We start from the raw sequence: 17,840 nt of genomic DNA, 5'->3' as shown, positions 1-17,840 counted from the left end.
CCTGGATGGCATGGCACGCCTGCACCAGGCGGATTACGGTGACGCCTCCGTGCCTTTGCACTCTCTCACACCCTGGTCAGAGTTGACCTTTCTCCAGGCGAGGGTTACTACAGGTAAGTATCTCTGTCAGCGCGACCTGGTCACCAGGTTCCTCAGGGGCGGGATGTATCTACCTTGACTGCGCTCCGTACCCTCTTGGGACCTTAATGTGGTCCTACAGGGCCTTGGTACGGCCCCGTTGAGCCCCTAAGCGTTTGCAAATCTTTCTCGTCTAACGATGAAGACTGCACTCTTGATGACGCTCGCCTCCATCAAGAGAGTGGGGGACCAACAACCATTCTCCGTGTCCCAAGGGTACCTAGAATTCGGGCAATTCTCACGTTGTCCTGAGACCCCATCCAGGCTACGTGCCCAAGGTTCCCACCACTCCCTTCCGGGACCAGGTGGTGAACCTGCAGTGTGCATAGTGTGCTCATGTGCGTCTAATAAGAGTGAGTACAGACGGACTTATGTGTGTTCATTGGAATGTGTTCGTTATTGTTAGTGCTATAGCCGTTCATAGCTGTGCTAAATCATTTATGTTACTGTGTTATCAGCATGCAGAGTGTTGTTTCGTTAAGGCAATGGAGTATACCCTGGTAACAGTAAAGAAATCATGTAATACATATTATCGTGATGATGTACGAGGGGAGAAGACATAGTTATCTGTTAAAGCATTAACTGCATGGATGTTATCCACAATAGCTTTGCATGCTTAGGGACTCTATTGTTATCTGTTGCAGGGAAACCACATCTGCACATCTGAGAAAATCTTTACATCTCAACCTGCATCTGACCTGGACTTGTTACAAATACAGCCAGTTAAACTACCGGGATAAATAAGTTTGTGCACGGCTCTGGATTCAGTAAAGGGATATTAACCGTATTCTCGTTAACGCGTTAATGCTTCCTCTCTCCTCTGATGATTGTTCTTATGTGAAAAAGAAACGGTTTAAGTTGATCCAATGCTCTCTGCTGTGTTCTGACCTGGTTCACTGCTATACTTATTTGAAACTAGCCCCTCCACTCTCAGAGTTGTTCTTCGCTACAAGATGGTTGAATGCATAGTATGTCATGTGGAACACAGCTATGTTGGCATTTGGAAGAAATGTTGGCCTTTAAATCCACTCACAAACAGACTCAAACAAGCAATATAACTTATGACTAACGAGAAGTACAGATTTTGGTTTGAAAATTGATTTATTTGTCACATATAATAGAAACTGGTGTAAGTGCTGTAAAAGTTGAAGGCGCAATCCAACATCACTGTGTTTAACGGAGTACAATATCAGTTTCCAACAATGTTGCAGTTTAGAAGCAACCATATTCCTTTAAGCCTTTTCAGTGGTTTTGAGTTTAGTTATTCGAGCAATTGTGGATTATACCATAAACGCACAATTGAAGCTAATTTAAATAGAGTAACCATGTTTGTCCTAAATTACTGGACCATTTTGACATCAGACTACCTGAAGCAAGACCATTCTTGAGGACAATCTGAGAAAAAGGCTTTCCTTGAAATGTACAGTTTAAAAAAACATCTTAATCAACAGAAATCTTAAATTACATCAAAAAACATACACACAACAAAGTCATGCACCTGCACATCAACCTGAAATACCCATATTCACAAGTTACCAGTGCCTGGTTGCATTTTGCACTTTCACTACCAGGGATAAATTTGGGTTCCCTAACAGTACACTCCCACACTTTTTTCACATTTTGGAACAATTGTAAAGATACAGTTCACCCAAAAATTATAATTATGAATGACTAAACCAAGGTGTTTCAAACCTGTTTACATTTCATTGTTTTGTTAAACACAAAGAAAGATATTTGGATGATAGTTGAACGTGCCCCAGAAATGTTTGTTTCCCTGAATTCTTCAAAATATCTTGCTTTTGTGTTCAACAGAACAAAAAAACTATATTTCTTTCTACTTCGCTAGTCAATGGTGCCTCAAAAATATTTATTTGTGTTCAATCAAACAAAGAAATGTATACAGGTTTGTAACAACTTGAGGGTGAGTAAATCATGACATTTTTATAAAGAACTATCCCTTTAACTCATAAACTAAAGTATCCGTCCTCTGCTTTGAATTTGTAAAAATTTACTCAACCAGCTTCTTGAGGTATTACTTTGGTTTGCTTTTTAAACCGTACTGATCTTTTGAAACATTTCAGTCAAGTGAGCTTCAACCCTTTTGACGTGTCGTCAACATCGACAAGGTTAAACCAGTCCACCAATCATTCCAGGATCAAGCACATACAAACACTGACTGAAAATGTGTGCATCACATTGCAGGCTACATCACGCGATGACACTGTACACAGATTAATTTGGTCTCGTCATCATTTGAGAAATGACCTCATTACGTTATTGGGTAGGGTGGACCTGGAACATCAAGTTGTGATTTCGGGTGGATTGGTTCCATCTGAGACAGGGGTGCTGCTTTCTTGTTGGTTGAGGTCAGCGGAAGGGGGGCCATCGCCAGCCACTTTGTTGCTGTAAACTCTACGGTTGAGCTGGATGGCTGTAGTCTTGGATGGCATAGAGGCCTGTCCGTTCTCTAGAGAGCTGTGTTTGCATTGGAAAAGGATGAGGAAACATCTGTAAAACTGAAAAACAACACAGATGTTAGCTTTATCCTTTTCAAATTTTGTCTTACTTGCACGATGTAATTGTGCAGATAAAACTCAAATGGTAAGAGCACAGTGTATTTTGTTTTGACAAAGTACTCTTTTCATTCTTTCGAGGAGTGTGTTGTAAGACATAACATAATGTAGGCAGTTGGTATGTCAAAATTGTAGCTGTTTATATTCAAACCATTCCATGTGCCTTACGATTACCTTTACATGGTTTTAATATATCTACAGATGCCAAATAAATTCACTCCAATCCACACAAAAGCCCCTGTGGCATCTTCTGAACTCTAGCGAGTAGGAACTTTCTGCTGGTTCTCAAATGATGGATGCATTGTTCAAAGAACACACTTGGGTCATTTTGTTGCCTTGGCAACCTGCAGAAGCAGTCACAGAGCAGGCACACTGTCTCAGGTGATAGGCGGTCCCAATTGACCCAATGTGTGATTGGCTGAGTGGTCTCGTCCTATCCAGGCAAATTATTTTCACACTTGTGTGTAACTACAGCACTATGAACTCTTTGATGCCCGTGTCCCCTGCATGTGTGCATGTCTGCAGCGAGGTGGCTTTCTGTTTGATCCTGCCAGGGTACTGTCAGGCACTGTATGTTGACAGCCTGCTGGCATAATCTTCAACAAAAATACAACACTGTAGATGACAGCACACACAGCTGGCCAAATGTGACTCTTTCTAGTGTCAAATAGGATTATAAAACGTCAAGTCAAACTAGTACTGAATGGATCTATTTTCATTGTGTTTTGTGTTTGTTTGACAGGTATAGCTGTGATGATGAACCTATGTGAGGAAGTCGACGTGTATGAGTACATCCCTTCTGTAAGGCAAAGCAGTCTGTGCCATTATCATGAGAATTACGAAGACATGGCTTGCACCTTCGGGGCGTACCACCCTCTGATTTATGAGAAGATGCTCGTCAAGCGCATGGGCACAGCTTTTGAACACGACCTCAGGAATAAGGGAAAGGTCACACTGCCAGGTTTCCCTAAGATTACCTGTCCAACGTAATGCTTAGACACTCACACTAGTGCATTATTTTCACAAGGCATTCTATTTAACACATTTCTGCACTATTTTATTTCATTTTGTTCAACATTTGCTCTACTGTAAGCACAGTTTTCAGATTGAAAAATGGAGAGGTGTAGAGTATCCGGATAACACCCTTCAAAATGAATTCAGACACTATCCACTCATCGGACATGACTTTCCATACGTTGCGGATGGGAAAGCGATAAAAACTGTAAAGCTTGTTCATCTGCATTAGATAATTAATTGGTAATGTGATGAAATAATTTGCACTTACACTGTCATTAAAAGGTTTTGGGTAACTTGCACGCTTATTAATATTTCCACAAACTAGAATAATCATAAAATCCCAAACAAATCCAAATGCTTTACTGATTTTATTATTATCTTTATTATTTACTTAGTCATACATTCAAAAAACATTATTATTATTTGTAATTAAAAGAAAATATTTTTCTCAAGAAAAATCTAATATAGCCATACAGTATGAGCATACGTCTTCAGATCCAATTTCTTTTTTAAATTCAAGATTTGTAGGGTCAAAAATAAAAATTTTACTCAAGTGACCCCTAAACCTACAAACAGTGGTGTATTTCTAAGATGACACTTTTATCTTAAAGTCATGGTAATGGTATTCTAAACAAATCTGTAATGTAAAAATAGCGTATTTGGAAATGTATTTGCGTTAAAATGTTTTTACCATAAACTAATCTAGATCTTTTCTGAATGGAAATGAAGACTGATAAACCTTTTTAAATGTTTGACATCCACAGGGAATTCTGGTGTTGAGTTGTTTACTATCCAATGGGCATACTGTATTACTTTTGTTACCTTTTCCTGACCTGATTTATCTGTTTACTGTTGTTCATGTAAAAATGTTGGCTCATATATTTTAAACTATACAATTTTGTAATATTTTGACATAAAGTGCTGTTGTAAGCTGTGCCAATACTTTTCTGCTTTTATGGTCTAATGAATTGGGTTAAGTATTATTGGTCTTTATATTAACATATCTTTTGTACCTGCTGTTTTTATTACCGTGAACGTAGCTTTACACAGTGTAAATAAAAGGCAATGAATCAGAGTAAACAATGTTACATATTATCTATTTCTCAGTGTCTCTCAGTGTATAAAAGCAGTAATTCCCAACTCTAAATATACCATAATTCAGAGCATAATTAAGAAAATTGTTGTCTGACCTGTTTGTTCATAAGGATGTAAATAAGAGGGTTGATGACTGTGCTGCTTTTGGCCAGAAGGGAAGGCACGACACTCGCAATGGGTGTGATGATGCCCGGACGTCCAAACGTAGCCATCATTGCAACTACCCCATAAGGCACCCAGCACAAGAGGTAGCACACCACTGTGGTGATGACCATAAATAAAATGTGGTACTCTCTCCGCCTCGCTGCCGTCTTCCTGATGCGTCCTACCTGCAGGGAACATAAACATTGAAATGGATTTCATACTAGTACCAGCAGGTGATTTGAAACTAGACATAAATCTCAAAGGACGCGGGCTTCACTTAAGTCTGCCATCTGGTTAAGAAGAACCTTGGACCACTCCTTTTCTCCATCTACTCGACATCCTTGGGACCCATCATTAGTGTCTTGTACTGAAATCCGGTGCCACTACGGTACCTATATATCTGATATGTAACTGAAACGAATCAAAACGCAGATTTAGGTGCCTCCTTTCGGTGCCACTTAAATGCTGACTAAGCTGTCGATTGGGACAAACGGATTGAGAATGATCTGTGATCCGCGCGGATCATCCTCGCCCCACCGATCGGTATGCGTATGACCCGTGGATTCGTCATACTGGAAGACAGTTTTAATGCATGCTCTCTCTCTATCCCTCCTCCATCAGCATTCATTACCTGACGCAGTCTTTAATTTCAACCGCCGCATAAGGCAAGTTATAAAGTGAAAGTAAAGTCATTCGAAACGCACATGACACGTCTGTAATGCAAGCGATCAAAATAAAACTGTTGCACGCGTTTAAAATCAATAAAGCGTGTGCTGTGTGCAGTGGAGCTCGTTCTTAACACAGTAATGCATTTGACAAGATAGACAAGTGGGACAAAGCAGTGAAAGTGCATAAACCTTACATCATCCGGATTTTTTACTCTGACTGCATCTATAGGTATATAATTATACTTATTCATTATAAATGCTATCTGATTTTAAATTAATGCACATATAATGTAGCGTAGAAGGCTCTCTGTACATGGACTCACCTGTGTTTTGTAGCTCTTTCTAAAAAAATATCAATACCTCATCAAGAGTCCTGCGCTCAGCAAACGAGTGGCGTCTTGTATTGCCTTCTCAAAATGGCAGTAAATCGCCACACATTCTCCTTCACAACTCCTTCCTGGTGGAACATTCTTCCTATCTTAGTCCGGTCAAACACATCTCTCACTTAAAACCCATCTCTTCTGTGAATACTCGAAAGACAAATGAGAAAAAAAACTCTCTCTTTCTCTCAAAAGGAATTGTTCTAGCTTTTGTTGATACTAGTAACTTGGTATGAGCACATATTGTATTGTTGCTCCTGTATGACATATCGCTTTATTGCTCCCTGAACTCTTTGTAAGTCGCTTTGGATAAAAGCCTCTGCTAAATGACTAAATGTAAATGTAGTATATTCGAAATTATGTTATTCAGCGAACACTAATTGAGGCAGTTTACACATTATCTTGAGCATGACCTAGTTTGAAAACTGAGGGTCTGAGTCTGAGAGACATTTAATTGTTTCATTCCAAAGAGGATTGGAATTGCACTGCAGGCATATGTAGAGGGATTTTAGGATTGGCTCACCAACTAATCCTGTTGTTTTGACAATCTAAACACAACATTGAAGCGTAATGGATCTCATTACTTCCAGTTGGGATTTTGTGGCGGAATTACCTGTTTGACAGCACAGATGAGCCGACTGTAACAGTACACCATTACCAGCACAGGGATTCCCAAGCAGAAAACAAACAGACAGATGATATAGGAACGTGATTGTGGGCTGGTGGCGGTCCATGTGACCGAACAGCTGGTGCCGGCACCTTCAAGTCCATAGCTACTCCATCCCAGCAGAGGAGGAACTGTCCAGAAGAGGGAGTAAAGCCAGGAGCATCCAACGGCCAACAGTGGTTTACTGTAGTCTGGGGCCCTCTTGTTGTAGACAGTTAAAGTACTATAACGATCATAAGAAAGGATCGCCAGAGAGATCAATGATACAATACCTGTTGAGAAATGGAGAGAGGGATAGTTAAAATCACAGAGAAATGGGAATTTATTTAGTTGTCCTGCAATTTGTTTATTTGCTATGTAATGTTTTTCTTAAAAAGGAAAATCACAGAGATTGTGACTAAGCAAACACATCCAATGGTAATTACATTGTTGGGTAAATGCTTGTTAATTATAAATTGTTAATCATGTAATAAAATACTTTGATTAAGGTCTATTTATCCTTTTCTAATTTATGGCTATATACATTAAATTATAAAAAAGTTAACGTTGCCATTGTGAGAAGGAAATTACCTTGAACCTGCTCTTTGTTTGCTTTGTAACCACAGAGAAGCAATAGTATGATTTATGAAATAAAACCTTAAAATTACTGTAATAAAGTTCCATAGAAGGGAAGGAAGGAAGCGGGAACCGGCGAACATTCAAACTTTAAAACTTTAATTAAATAAACAATAAACACGGAAGTTACCGGCAGCCACCTCACGGTAGACTGCCGGCCATAAAACATGCACAAACTAAACATATGTCCGGGCCCGGTCCTCTCCCGTCAACAGTCCTGCCGAACATCCTTTTAAGCTCCCAATCTCCTCCGTGATAAGATGCGGGACCGGTGCGCGCACAGCTGCTTCCACTTATCACTCACGCCACCGGCCCCACGTCATGGCTCTCGTCCCGCCTTCTTCACCACATACCCCCATCACCCCTTACAGGCCGGGGGGCACCACCGAGACTGTACCTACTCCCCCCCCGGGGAGCCAGTCTCGGAGTCGGCAGCGCCTGGGGCCATGCACCGGCGAGACGAAAGAACGGAGACGGGAGCCCCCGGAGCGACAGGGACGAGAGAGGGGAGAGAGGAAAAGAAAAAAAATTGTCCAGTTCCCTGACACGCCGTCGCTCGGTCCTCAGCCAGCCGAGAAACTCTTCCTCGCGGTGCCATGCAATGGTACTGGACGCTCGGTGGACGGCTCGATCCTCCTCCGCCCCCTGGCGGCCGGCGATGGCCCTCCTGCTGAGGGCAGCTGGTCTTCCGTTCCCTGCTCCTCCCCATCATGGCGGCTGGCAGCAGGCTCGGCCCACGGCGAACGGGTCTTGGCTCCCTCCTGGACGGCAGCCACCCCACCTCGACCCAGGAGCATGGCAGCGAGGTCCTCGTCCCATCCGACTTCTCGATCCAGCACCACCACCTCGGGCAGCCACTCGCAGACTTCCCTCGTCCGCGCTGCCCCGAACTCCTCAGCACCGCAATCACCCTCGGCAGCGAGGGCTCTTTGACAGCATGTCCCTCCTTCCTCCCGGGTTTCGGCACCAATGTAATAAAGTTCCATAGAAGGGAAGGAAGGAGGCGGGAACCGGCGAACATTCAAACTTTAAAACTTTAATTAAATAAACAATAAACAATAAACACGGAAGTAACCGGCAGCCACCTCACGGTAGACTGCCGGCCATAAAACATACACAAACTAAACATATGTCCGGGCCCGGTCCTCTCCCGTCAACAGTCCTGCCGAACATCCTTTTAAGCTCCCAATCTCCTCCGTGATAAGATGCGGGACCGGTGCGTGCACAGCTGCTTCCACTTATCACTCATGCCACCGTCCCCGCGTCACGGCTCTCGTCCCGCCTTCCTCACCACAATTACCTCTACACAAAACTTGGAAACATTACTTTACAGTTTTAAGAGCACTCGGTCTGTAACATATAGTTTTTATAACATATATTATACAATATCAATATTATAAGTGTATTCAAGAGAGTGTGTGTGAATTAGGTCATTCATATCATGTCGAAATAGATTCTTCTTCAACATTCAGAAATTAAAATGCAATGCAGACATCAGTTTGCATTTACCAAATATTCAACAAGAATTTAAAACCAGATTTACCATTTTTATTCCTTTTAAAACGTTAGAAAAGGAGGTTAGGACAATGTAATAGTTATACACAAATAATGGTAAACATTTGGCTAAATATACTGTATATTTTATCAACTGATCGAAATTACCATTCTTGTAAAACAATAATTTCAGCTAGTTACAACAATCCAAGTTACAGCTACAGCTGCAGAACAAGAAAACAAAATATTTGACAAACCTTCATACATGTTAAAAATTAGATTTCGGTTGTTAAGGATTATTATTGACTATCCTGTCTTTACATTGTTACCTCGTTTTAACAGGGTGGGACACATTTCTAAAACAGCCAATAGACATTATTAATAGTAACAATCACTATTCACAAGCTTTAAGGTGTGGACACTATGGGCTATACACTCACTACTCGTGTAGCTATTGGTTTACCTGTGCCATAAACTACTCAATAGTATTTATTTATTCCCATTCTCTATATTTATTAATTTTTAAATCACTACTGTATATACATGCTACATTTGCACTATTGCTATTCTGCACCTTTTCTATTTATAACTGTTACATTTGCACTGTCTACTGCACATCCGTTCCCATTTTCTCTGTGTAATTGTTTACGTTTACTAAATTTACATTTGTGTTTGTGTATATGTATATGTGCAATTTTAATGTGAGAGCCAAAATGTCATTGTGCAGCCGTATAATGACAATAAAAGCTATTCTATTATATGCTATACTTAATATGGGTTGGTTATGCACATACTGTATCCGCAGAAGGACAGAATGAGTTTCTGTAATTTAGTTTTGCAAAATGATCTCTATGAATTTTTAAGAATCTTTTGTGAATTCAAGTTATTTTAGTTTAATAGTACATGACATGTTAGAGATAGAAATTAGTAGTTGAGCATTTCTGTATTTTACTTGTCCCTTTCAAACAAGAGTTGTGATGCAGTAAGTACAGTACCTCTTGACCTGATGCAAATTTTTCTACTAAAAGTGGAAGGACAATCACTTTATTTAAATAGAAAATTGATGTGGGACATTACTGACTTAAAATCGCACAAAATATTGCATCATTAAGATGCACTCATTAAAGCAAACCTGATATATGCAAGATTTTAAATTAACTAATAAATTAAAGGATTTAACTGGGGTCTTCCCACAAAAAGCTACTGCATAACTTCAGAAATAGAATAGAATAAAACATGGGGTTGGAGAAATTTAATCATTGTGTAATATTCTTTATGGATGAACTATTGATTTTATTTCTGTTAGAAATAGCTGCTTTAAGAGCCTAACACTTTTCTGTAGAATGCATCTTCTGTAGCAAAGAGTAGAAAAAATTATAATTCAAAAATGTCACGAAAAGCAATCGAATTACACACGAATGACTCATGTGGCTTTCAAGCTGTCACACAGTAAATGTTTCTTTTAGAAAATTTTACTACAGCTATATGGCACTAAAACCCATTGGCGACAGAATCTTTAAGGGACAGTGGCCATTTGGATCCCTAATTTGTCTTCACACCTACAGTGGTTTGAAATCAGCACATGGATGTCTCCATGAGTGACTTCTATCTGTTGCCTGAATGTGCACTTAAGTCATGAATAGTCACCAGTCTACAAAGATGAGTGACCCATTTCAGTGTGACCAAGAACAGGAAAAAAAGTAATAGCTTTACATTCTGCTTTTTTGTCTCGGATCTGCCAGGCTCCCTCAAACATTAACATCCCGAGCAGCAATCACCTGCACTTCATCAAAGTCATCACTAGCCCAGCATATAAGCACACACCTCACCCTCAGTCAGCGTCTAGTCTCGCAAGTGATACAGAGTCTTAACTGTTCTGTTACTTACCTTGTGTCCTCAGTCCATGTGTTTGGATCCCAGTTATCTCCTACCTGATCTCTTCTCAAGTATATTAATCTGTCTCCAGCTCCATGACAAGTCTCCCTCCAGTTTCCACACTGATGTGTGTGCTTCCATGGATGTCCTAGCCTTGCGTTTGTGATCTCCATCACCTGTAAATACAAGGACAGTATTACCATTCAGTTGTTCATTGCCATTGATAAACTTGTAAACTCCACTTACCTGCTCTCCAGCACTGTTACCTGTGGAAATAAACATACAGTTTTACTTACTGTCTGTTTTTGAGTTCTTCTGATACAGAAGACCAGACCGAAGACAAGATGAGAGTGCTGGATGCCTTCCATCAGTTTGTGGATGCAGTTAAGAGGGCTTTGACACTACACCACATTCACACAGTCCCTAAACAGTCAAAGTACTTTGGACTTACTCCATTTCAGAGCATGCTTTTTCCCATGGGCTGGGAATCCCACAGAGGTACATTTTGTGAACAACTGGTTTTGGGATGGCGAGGGTGTCTGGGACGAAGCTCACCATCAGCTCCAGAGAGCCATACACGGCAAAAGATCTAGGCAAATGCCCGATGGGAGGAGATCCCGCAATACTATCGAGGGCAGAAGCTGATGCTTTCCACCAGAGATATCAGGATGAAGCTTCTCAGAGGAACGATCCTGGTTACCCAGAGATGACATCATTGACTCGACTCGCCTCATTACACCAGTCTCATTCCAGCAGGCCAGCACCACGGGCAAGAGGACAGCCACCATGGCAGAGATTATTTCAATGCGCTTATGGCTGGAGTTCCTGCTTGCACAGTCAAACCTCTCCAGATGATCCAGATTGCGGTGGCAAGAGTGGTCTTCAATGAACCAAAGAGAGCCATGTAACTCCGCTCTTCATCAGGTTATACTGGCTCCCTGTTGACGCCTGCATAAAGTTCAAAGCTATGCTCCTGGCTTACAAGACCACCACCGGGTCTGCACCATCGTATCTTCACTTGCTAATGCAGACCTATGTTCCTGCCAGATCCCTGCGGTCTGCAAAGGAACAACGACTGTACCATCCCAAAAAGGAAAAAATTCACTCTCGTGTACCTTCTCTGGATCTGTTCCACATTGGTGGAATGATCTACCTGCTGCTACAAGATCAGCAGACTCTGTTCCCATCTTAAAAAAATGCCTGAAAACGCATCTCTTCTGTCAACATGTCGCTGATTGATTTTAACCTCATTCTTTTCCCTTTCTTTCTTCTTATTCAAAAAAAATATATACTAACCTCACTATTCTTAGCTTTATATACTGTGCTAGGCTTTAATGGACTAGTTTTAATGCACTTATGTATTTTGTTGCCTATGTTGTTATAATTGCTTCCAATGTTTCCTCATCTTTAAGTCACTTTGGATAAAAGCGTATGCTAAATGACTAAGTGTAAATGACGGCGGGGTCCTCGGCCCTAAAGAGTGGGTTGTGGAGGGGGGTACCCTCACAGACCTAACCCTCATTCCTCGCATGGCCTTGCAAGTGATTCTGACTCTTACCCGTGCTGTTACTGACCTTGTATCCCTAGTCAGTGTGTTTAAATTCCAGTTATATTCTACCTGAACTCTCCTAGAGTATATTCATCAGTCTCCAAGATTCCTCTCCGGCTCCACTCCAAGTCTCTCTCCAGTTAACTTACCGAGTTGTGTTCTCCCATAGATATCCTAGCCCTGCTTCCACGATCTCCATCTCCTGTAAATACAAGGACAATTTTTACATTCAGCTGTTCATTGCCATTCATAAACCTGTAAACTCCACTTACCTGCTCTTCAGCATCGTCACCTGTGAAAAACATCCAGTTTTACTTACCATCGGTTTCCGAGTGGTTAATTTAAACCTTTGTGGAACATACATTAAAATTAAATTAATTGTCATTTCATAAAAAAACGGTGCTGAGAAATCTGCGGTAAGTTTTCATCGCGATTGTAATACTCCTACCACTTCTTCTCTGCATAGAGCCCAGGCTTCGAGAACACGATCAGCCCAAATTAACTTCACTCCTGCACCAGCACAGTCATGGCGAAAGGCGCAAGCCAGGACCGGAGCGATGACTCAACTACAGCTACCGGTCTTTCGAGGTCCCGACCAGGAACCACTTTGCTGGTCTCTGTGAGACAGAATGCAACACTGTGGTCATCTGAGACTCAAATCGTCCGGATCGTACGTACTTCCTCCACTTAAGGTAAGGTGCGCACTCATTGTTTTCCTGGCGCCCATTTACTTGATGTCTCGGCGCAGGTACCTGCGATCCTGAAGGACGACACTAACGTCCGAGCTGTTGTGCTTCACGCAGTGGTGGACTACGTCAGGATGCGGCAGTCAAAGATCCTGAAGAGGGACTTCAGGAGTCTGATCGAGACTGTAAGCAATGGTGTCTTGAACAGAACCTCCATTTTGTTAATACTTTTGATCTGTTCTGGGAGCGACCTAGGCTCTTCCTGTCAGGATTACACCCTCAACCACGCCTCAATCACCCTTAACTCCGCCCACTCCTTCATCATCACCCTAGTTCTAATCACCACCACCTGGATCCCATCACCAGCTCACCCTTTATAACCAGCATTTACCCTCCAGTCCTCGTCTGGTCTCGTCTTAACATAGACACACAGACTCACCTCTCCTTATCCGGATACTTACGTTACTTCCCGTTCGTCTTCTGCCTGATTTCATCTACTTCCGTGTTCCATCATCTTCACCTGCAAGAGAGACATTAATAATACCGAGCTAAGTTATCATCATCTGTTTCTAGACTGTTTACTCAACATCATCTCTGGATTCCATTCCATTTTGCACAATAAAACTATTAAACTTACCTCCCTGTTTGATTCCTGTCTGAAACCTGACACTTCCGCCCCAATGGCCTGCACCCCAGCAGCATTTTACTGCTTCCAAATGCATATCTGTCCCCCAAATAATATAACAAAATTATAATTTAGGCAAAAGTCATTGAAAAAATCTGATCGTGATCAAACCTGAAGACAATTGTAATAAACGGGCAAAACCAACTTCTAAAGTTCGGGCTACTTAATATTAGATCACTAAATTCAAAGGCAGTTATTGTGAAATTATCACAGACAACTGTTTTTATATACTTTGCCTTACCGAAACCTGGCTTAAACCAAATTATTATTTCGGTCTAAATGAGTCTACCCCACCAAGCTACTGTTATATGCATGAGCCACATCTGGTTGGTCGAGGTGGTGGTGTCACAACAATCTTTAGAGATTTTCTTACTATAACTCAGAGAACAGAGCATAAATTTAAATCATTTGAAGTGCTTACATTGGCTACTCTGTATAGACCCCCTGGGCCCTACACCGATTTTCTGAAAGAGTTTGCGGACTTCTTATCAGACCTATTGGTTAATGTTGATAAAGTACTGATTGTCTGACATTTTAATATCCACATAGGCGTTTACAAAGCTTCTACACAAGGAGTAACACAACACATCAATATACCCACTCATCGATTTAATCATACACTAGACTTGATTATATCTCACAGAGCTGACTCAAAATGTCACGGATCATCATCTTATAACATGTACACTGCACAATGCAGAAATCAGCAGTATAACTTGTTAACGACTACTAAAGATAGTTTTGCAAAGAGCTTGCCAGATCTGACTCCTTTAATAACCATACCAATAAATACAGAATCACTCAATGACACGACTGTCCCAGCTATGATGTCAAAAAGATTAATGACAAAAACATTTTCTTAAAAAAATGTATTAAGCTTCTTAGATTGCAACTATTGTCATACAGATGTTAAACTACTTGATTTGTAATTCATTTCAGAATTTTCATTTTTGACTGGAGTTCCCCTTTAAGTTTTCTGTCCTGAGTCTTTGATGTCGTCCTTGGTCTACTTGTATGTTCCAAGTTAACTTCCAAGTTATTCCATAATTTGTTACTCAACATCGAACAATTTCTTCATTTGGGCCTACTGTACGTGTTTAAGTAAAATTTCCATCTTTTCATTCAATAACTAGTGACGACATATCTACCAAATTCTACATTTCTTTTTTTGCATTTATTTGCAGAAAACTAAAATAGGACAAACGCTGCATTTGACTAGTCAACGATTCTTTTTCAAAATTTACAAATATGCCAAGTGTACCAAGGTCTAACAATGATCTTAAGGAACAGACGCAAAACTGATCATCATCTACAGTAAAACTTCATATGCTGGTACTTCGGGTGAAACACACATTTAAAATTACCACCAGATTAAGTGATAAATCAACTGTGATTGTAAAATACTATCGGCTCTTGTGTATCTTGTCCCCCAAATGCGTCTCTATGTCAGCTTTGAATTTGAAGAGTCATTGGCTCTCGGGACCCATTGCGTCATTACGTCTGAACGTTTTAAAGATCAGAAGGTTTGTCTGAAGCACTCTTTACACACCTTATCACTGTTGACAGTTCACTCTGCTAGTGGTCACTTTAAAAAAAAAAGGCTTTTTTCCAAATCCATTGAAATAAATGTTTCAAGTTAAATACACACAGCCTATTGAAGTTTTTTTCTGCAAAGAATAATTGACATTACACTGATGATTGACGTCACGTTAACACCACATGGACATGCCAAAACACGCTCACTTGAGTGGCAAAACACTCAGCAAAATGGCTGCTTATTACAATATCAGGAAAAGCCAACTTTTATTTTCAGAAAATGTGCGTGTTTTAGTCCCAGTTTCTTTGATTCTCCTATTGAAAGCAGCCATTCTGCGTGTTTTGCCACTCAAGGGAACGTGTCCAGGCATGTTCATGTGGGAAAGTAACGTCAATGCATACCCTCTATTATATTATCCTAAGGTGCATCAGCTGACAAACTAAAGGAGTGTATTTACAGAAAAATATGTTCTGAGATGTAGGAACTTTAGTCAAACTGCAGTGATGCAGCAAATTTTTGCGCTAAATAAAAGACAGTTCCATCCACGGAGCAATTTAGTGCATGTGCATTTTTCCAGTGAAAACCTGGCTACCAATATGCTGAGATTCTATGAAAATTCTGCGATAAGAAACTTCCGGTTCAACGTAAAATAACTAGTGTGGTTTAACGTGTCTGAATTATTTTATTTGTTTAACTTTGTTTCATCTCTTTTTGTAAATAAATTGTTCAATATTTGAATGTAAACATTAAATAAATTTATTTTGCGAAATACCTGTCAATGTTTTTTATGTTCAGATATATTGTACTTAACTTATCAGTATTTCTGTTGGTTTGGTGGCAGGATCATGACAGAACCTCATGTTTAATGTGGAGAGAGGCAATTATTGTTGTGGCCTTCTATATGCTCTCTCCGGTCTCGTCTCTGTTCCCATCCTCTCGTTACCTTGTTATTGATTAATGCCCTACACCTGTTCCCCTCTTGATTTGGTCCCTTATTTAATGCCCTTGTGTCTTCTGTCTTGTGCTGGTTCATTGTGGTTTGTGTGGTGAGTCCATGTGTCTTGTCAGTCTAGTCTAGTTTAGTGTAGTTGTAGTTCTTGTTTTGAGTTTATTTTAAGTCTTCGTATAGTATAGTATAGTATAGTATAGTATAGTATAGTATAGTATAGTATAGTATAGTATAGTATAGTATAGTATAGTATAGTATAGTATAGTATAGTATAGTATAGTATAGTATAGTGTAGTTAGTCTTAGTCCTGTCTTGTTATGTATATATGTTTTATGTTACCCCCACGTGGGTCTTTGTTTTATTATTTGTTAACCCCTTACCCGCTGTCTGCACCTGGGTCCTCTCTCCGTGTCTCACCACCCGAGATCATGACAATATCATCCTAAATTCCATATTACCCCTTTAAATGTACATATATTTACACTGCCTTGCCCACTTTTTAAATAAATAATTATAGTTGTCTGATCATTTGTCACATATACAGTAGATTTCTTGTCTTGTGATGAGCATGAATACCGTATGTTCTACTCAAATAGGTTAAATGTTACACTTGTGCTGTTTCATGTACCACGTGTTGGAGTGTGGTAGCCCAGCATGAGGATACATGTAGCTACTGACATTACTAATTTAAACAAATTATATGGTATTTATCATTTTAACTTTGTATTTCTGTGTACCTTTGATTTCATCTTTCCATAGAATTGTTTTGTAATCATCTTTTTGAAGAACTCATGTAATGCATTAATTTGATAGATATTTGATTTGACTTCAAAAAGTCTCCTCTAATCAGTAGACTATTTATAAAGTTCTGTTGCCAAGCTTTTGAATAAACAATGTATCATATTTTAGAACAATACATTCCATTCCATTCCGTCCTTTGACACATTTCTATCATCTTTTAATAGTCTAGACCATCTTTGTTGTTATAAAGTGCAAAACGGTTGCAAAGTGACGAATGTAATCCCATAATATCTTAATATTAACACACGTTTCTTAACAATATGCCCATAGACCGTGAATATTTAACAGCATTATGATAAATAGCTAATAAATTATCAGTAAACATTTCAGATGTACTAAGACTACTAAAATAAAGAATTTCATAAAAGATTTAGACACCGGCGTAATTGTAATCAAAATCACATTATAAAGTGTTGAAGAAAATCACACATTTCCTTACATCAAATAAGCTTAATTCTCTACTTCCATACTTTTCATTCATAATGCCTCTACTAATGTAACCTGTTCGACTCCATTTCAACTGAAATGAGTTCGAAATCCAATGACAATTCCTATAAACCATTGCAACCATGTTGTTTTCTTGCTCCCTTTACTCACCAAAGCAGGAGTTGACGAAGCCGTACCACATGCATCCGTGTCTCCCCACCAGCCACCGGCCGCGGATACTTGCAGCGAAGCTGAGCGTGGTGCCAAACAGACACACGAGCATGTCACTCACGCTGATATTGAGCAGGAGCATGTTCACGGGAGTCCGCAGAGTTTTGAATTTACAAAAGAGAACAAGAACGACAAAATTGTTCAGGAAACCGAAAATCATTATAGATCCCAAAATAACGGCGACCACATTGTGCCCCGTCCGTGACAGTCGCTCTGCGGGAGTGTCGCTCCACTCCTGATGCTGCGCAGACAGTAAATCCTCATCGGTCCCGTTAGAATAATTACTTACATTAGCCCCTTCATAAAACAT

General features: G+C 40.2%; 2 protein-coding genes across 2 annotated transcripts in view; one reads left to right on the top strand and one right to left on the bottom strand.

The window, feature by feature from the left end:
* Nucleotides 1–4,898, top strand: part of st6gal2b (ST6 beta-galactosamide alpha-2,6-sialyltranferase 2b) — a 25,118-nt gene extending 20,220 nt beyond the window's left edge. The window contains exon 6 of the mRNA XM_079460988.1: nucleotides 3,454–4,898. Coding sequence (XP_079317114.1) covers nucleotides 3,454–3,701 — 248 coding nt within the window. The 3' untranslated portion in view covers nucleotides 3,702–4,898. The remainder of the gene's footprint in view (nucleotides 1–3,453) is intronic.
* On the bottom strand, nucleotides 1,231–17,840 carry tmtops2a (teleost multiple tissue opsin 2a; the record flags this gene model as incomplete). Its single annotated transcript, XM_079460989.1, has 4 exons — nucleotides 1,231–2,654; nucleotides 4,919–5,152; nucleotides 6,629–6,954; nucleotides 17,471–17,840. The coding sequence occupies 4 exons, from the start codon at nucleotides 17,838–17,840 to the stop codon at nucleotides 2,439–2,441; spliced, it is 1,146 nt and encodes a 381-aa protein (XP_079317115.1). The 3' UTR covers nucleotides 1,231–2,438.

The sequence above is a fragment of the Barbatula barbatula genome (genome assembly GCF_947034865.1).
Source record: "Barbatula barbatula genome assembly, chromosome: 7".
Classification (NCBI taxonomy): Eukaryota; Metazoa; Chordata; class Actinopteri; order Cypriniformes; family Nemacheilidae; genus Barbatula; species Barbatula barbatula.
The sequence above is the reverse complement of the archived record's forward strand: the minus strand, read 5'-3'. Positions and strand labels throughout refer to the sequence as shown.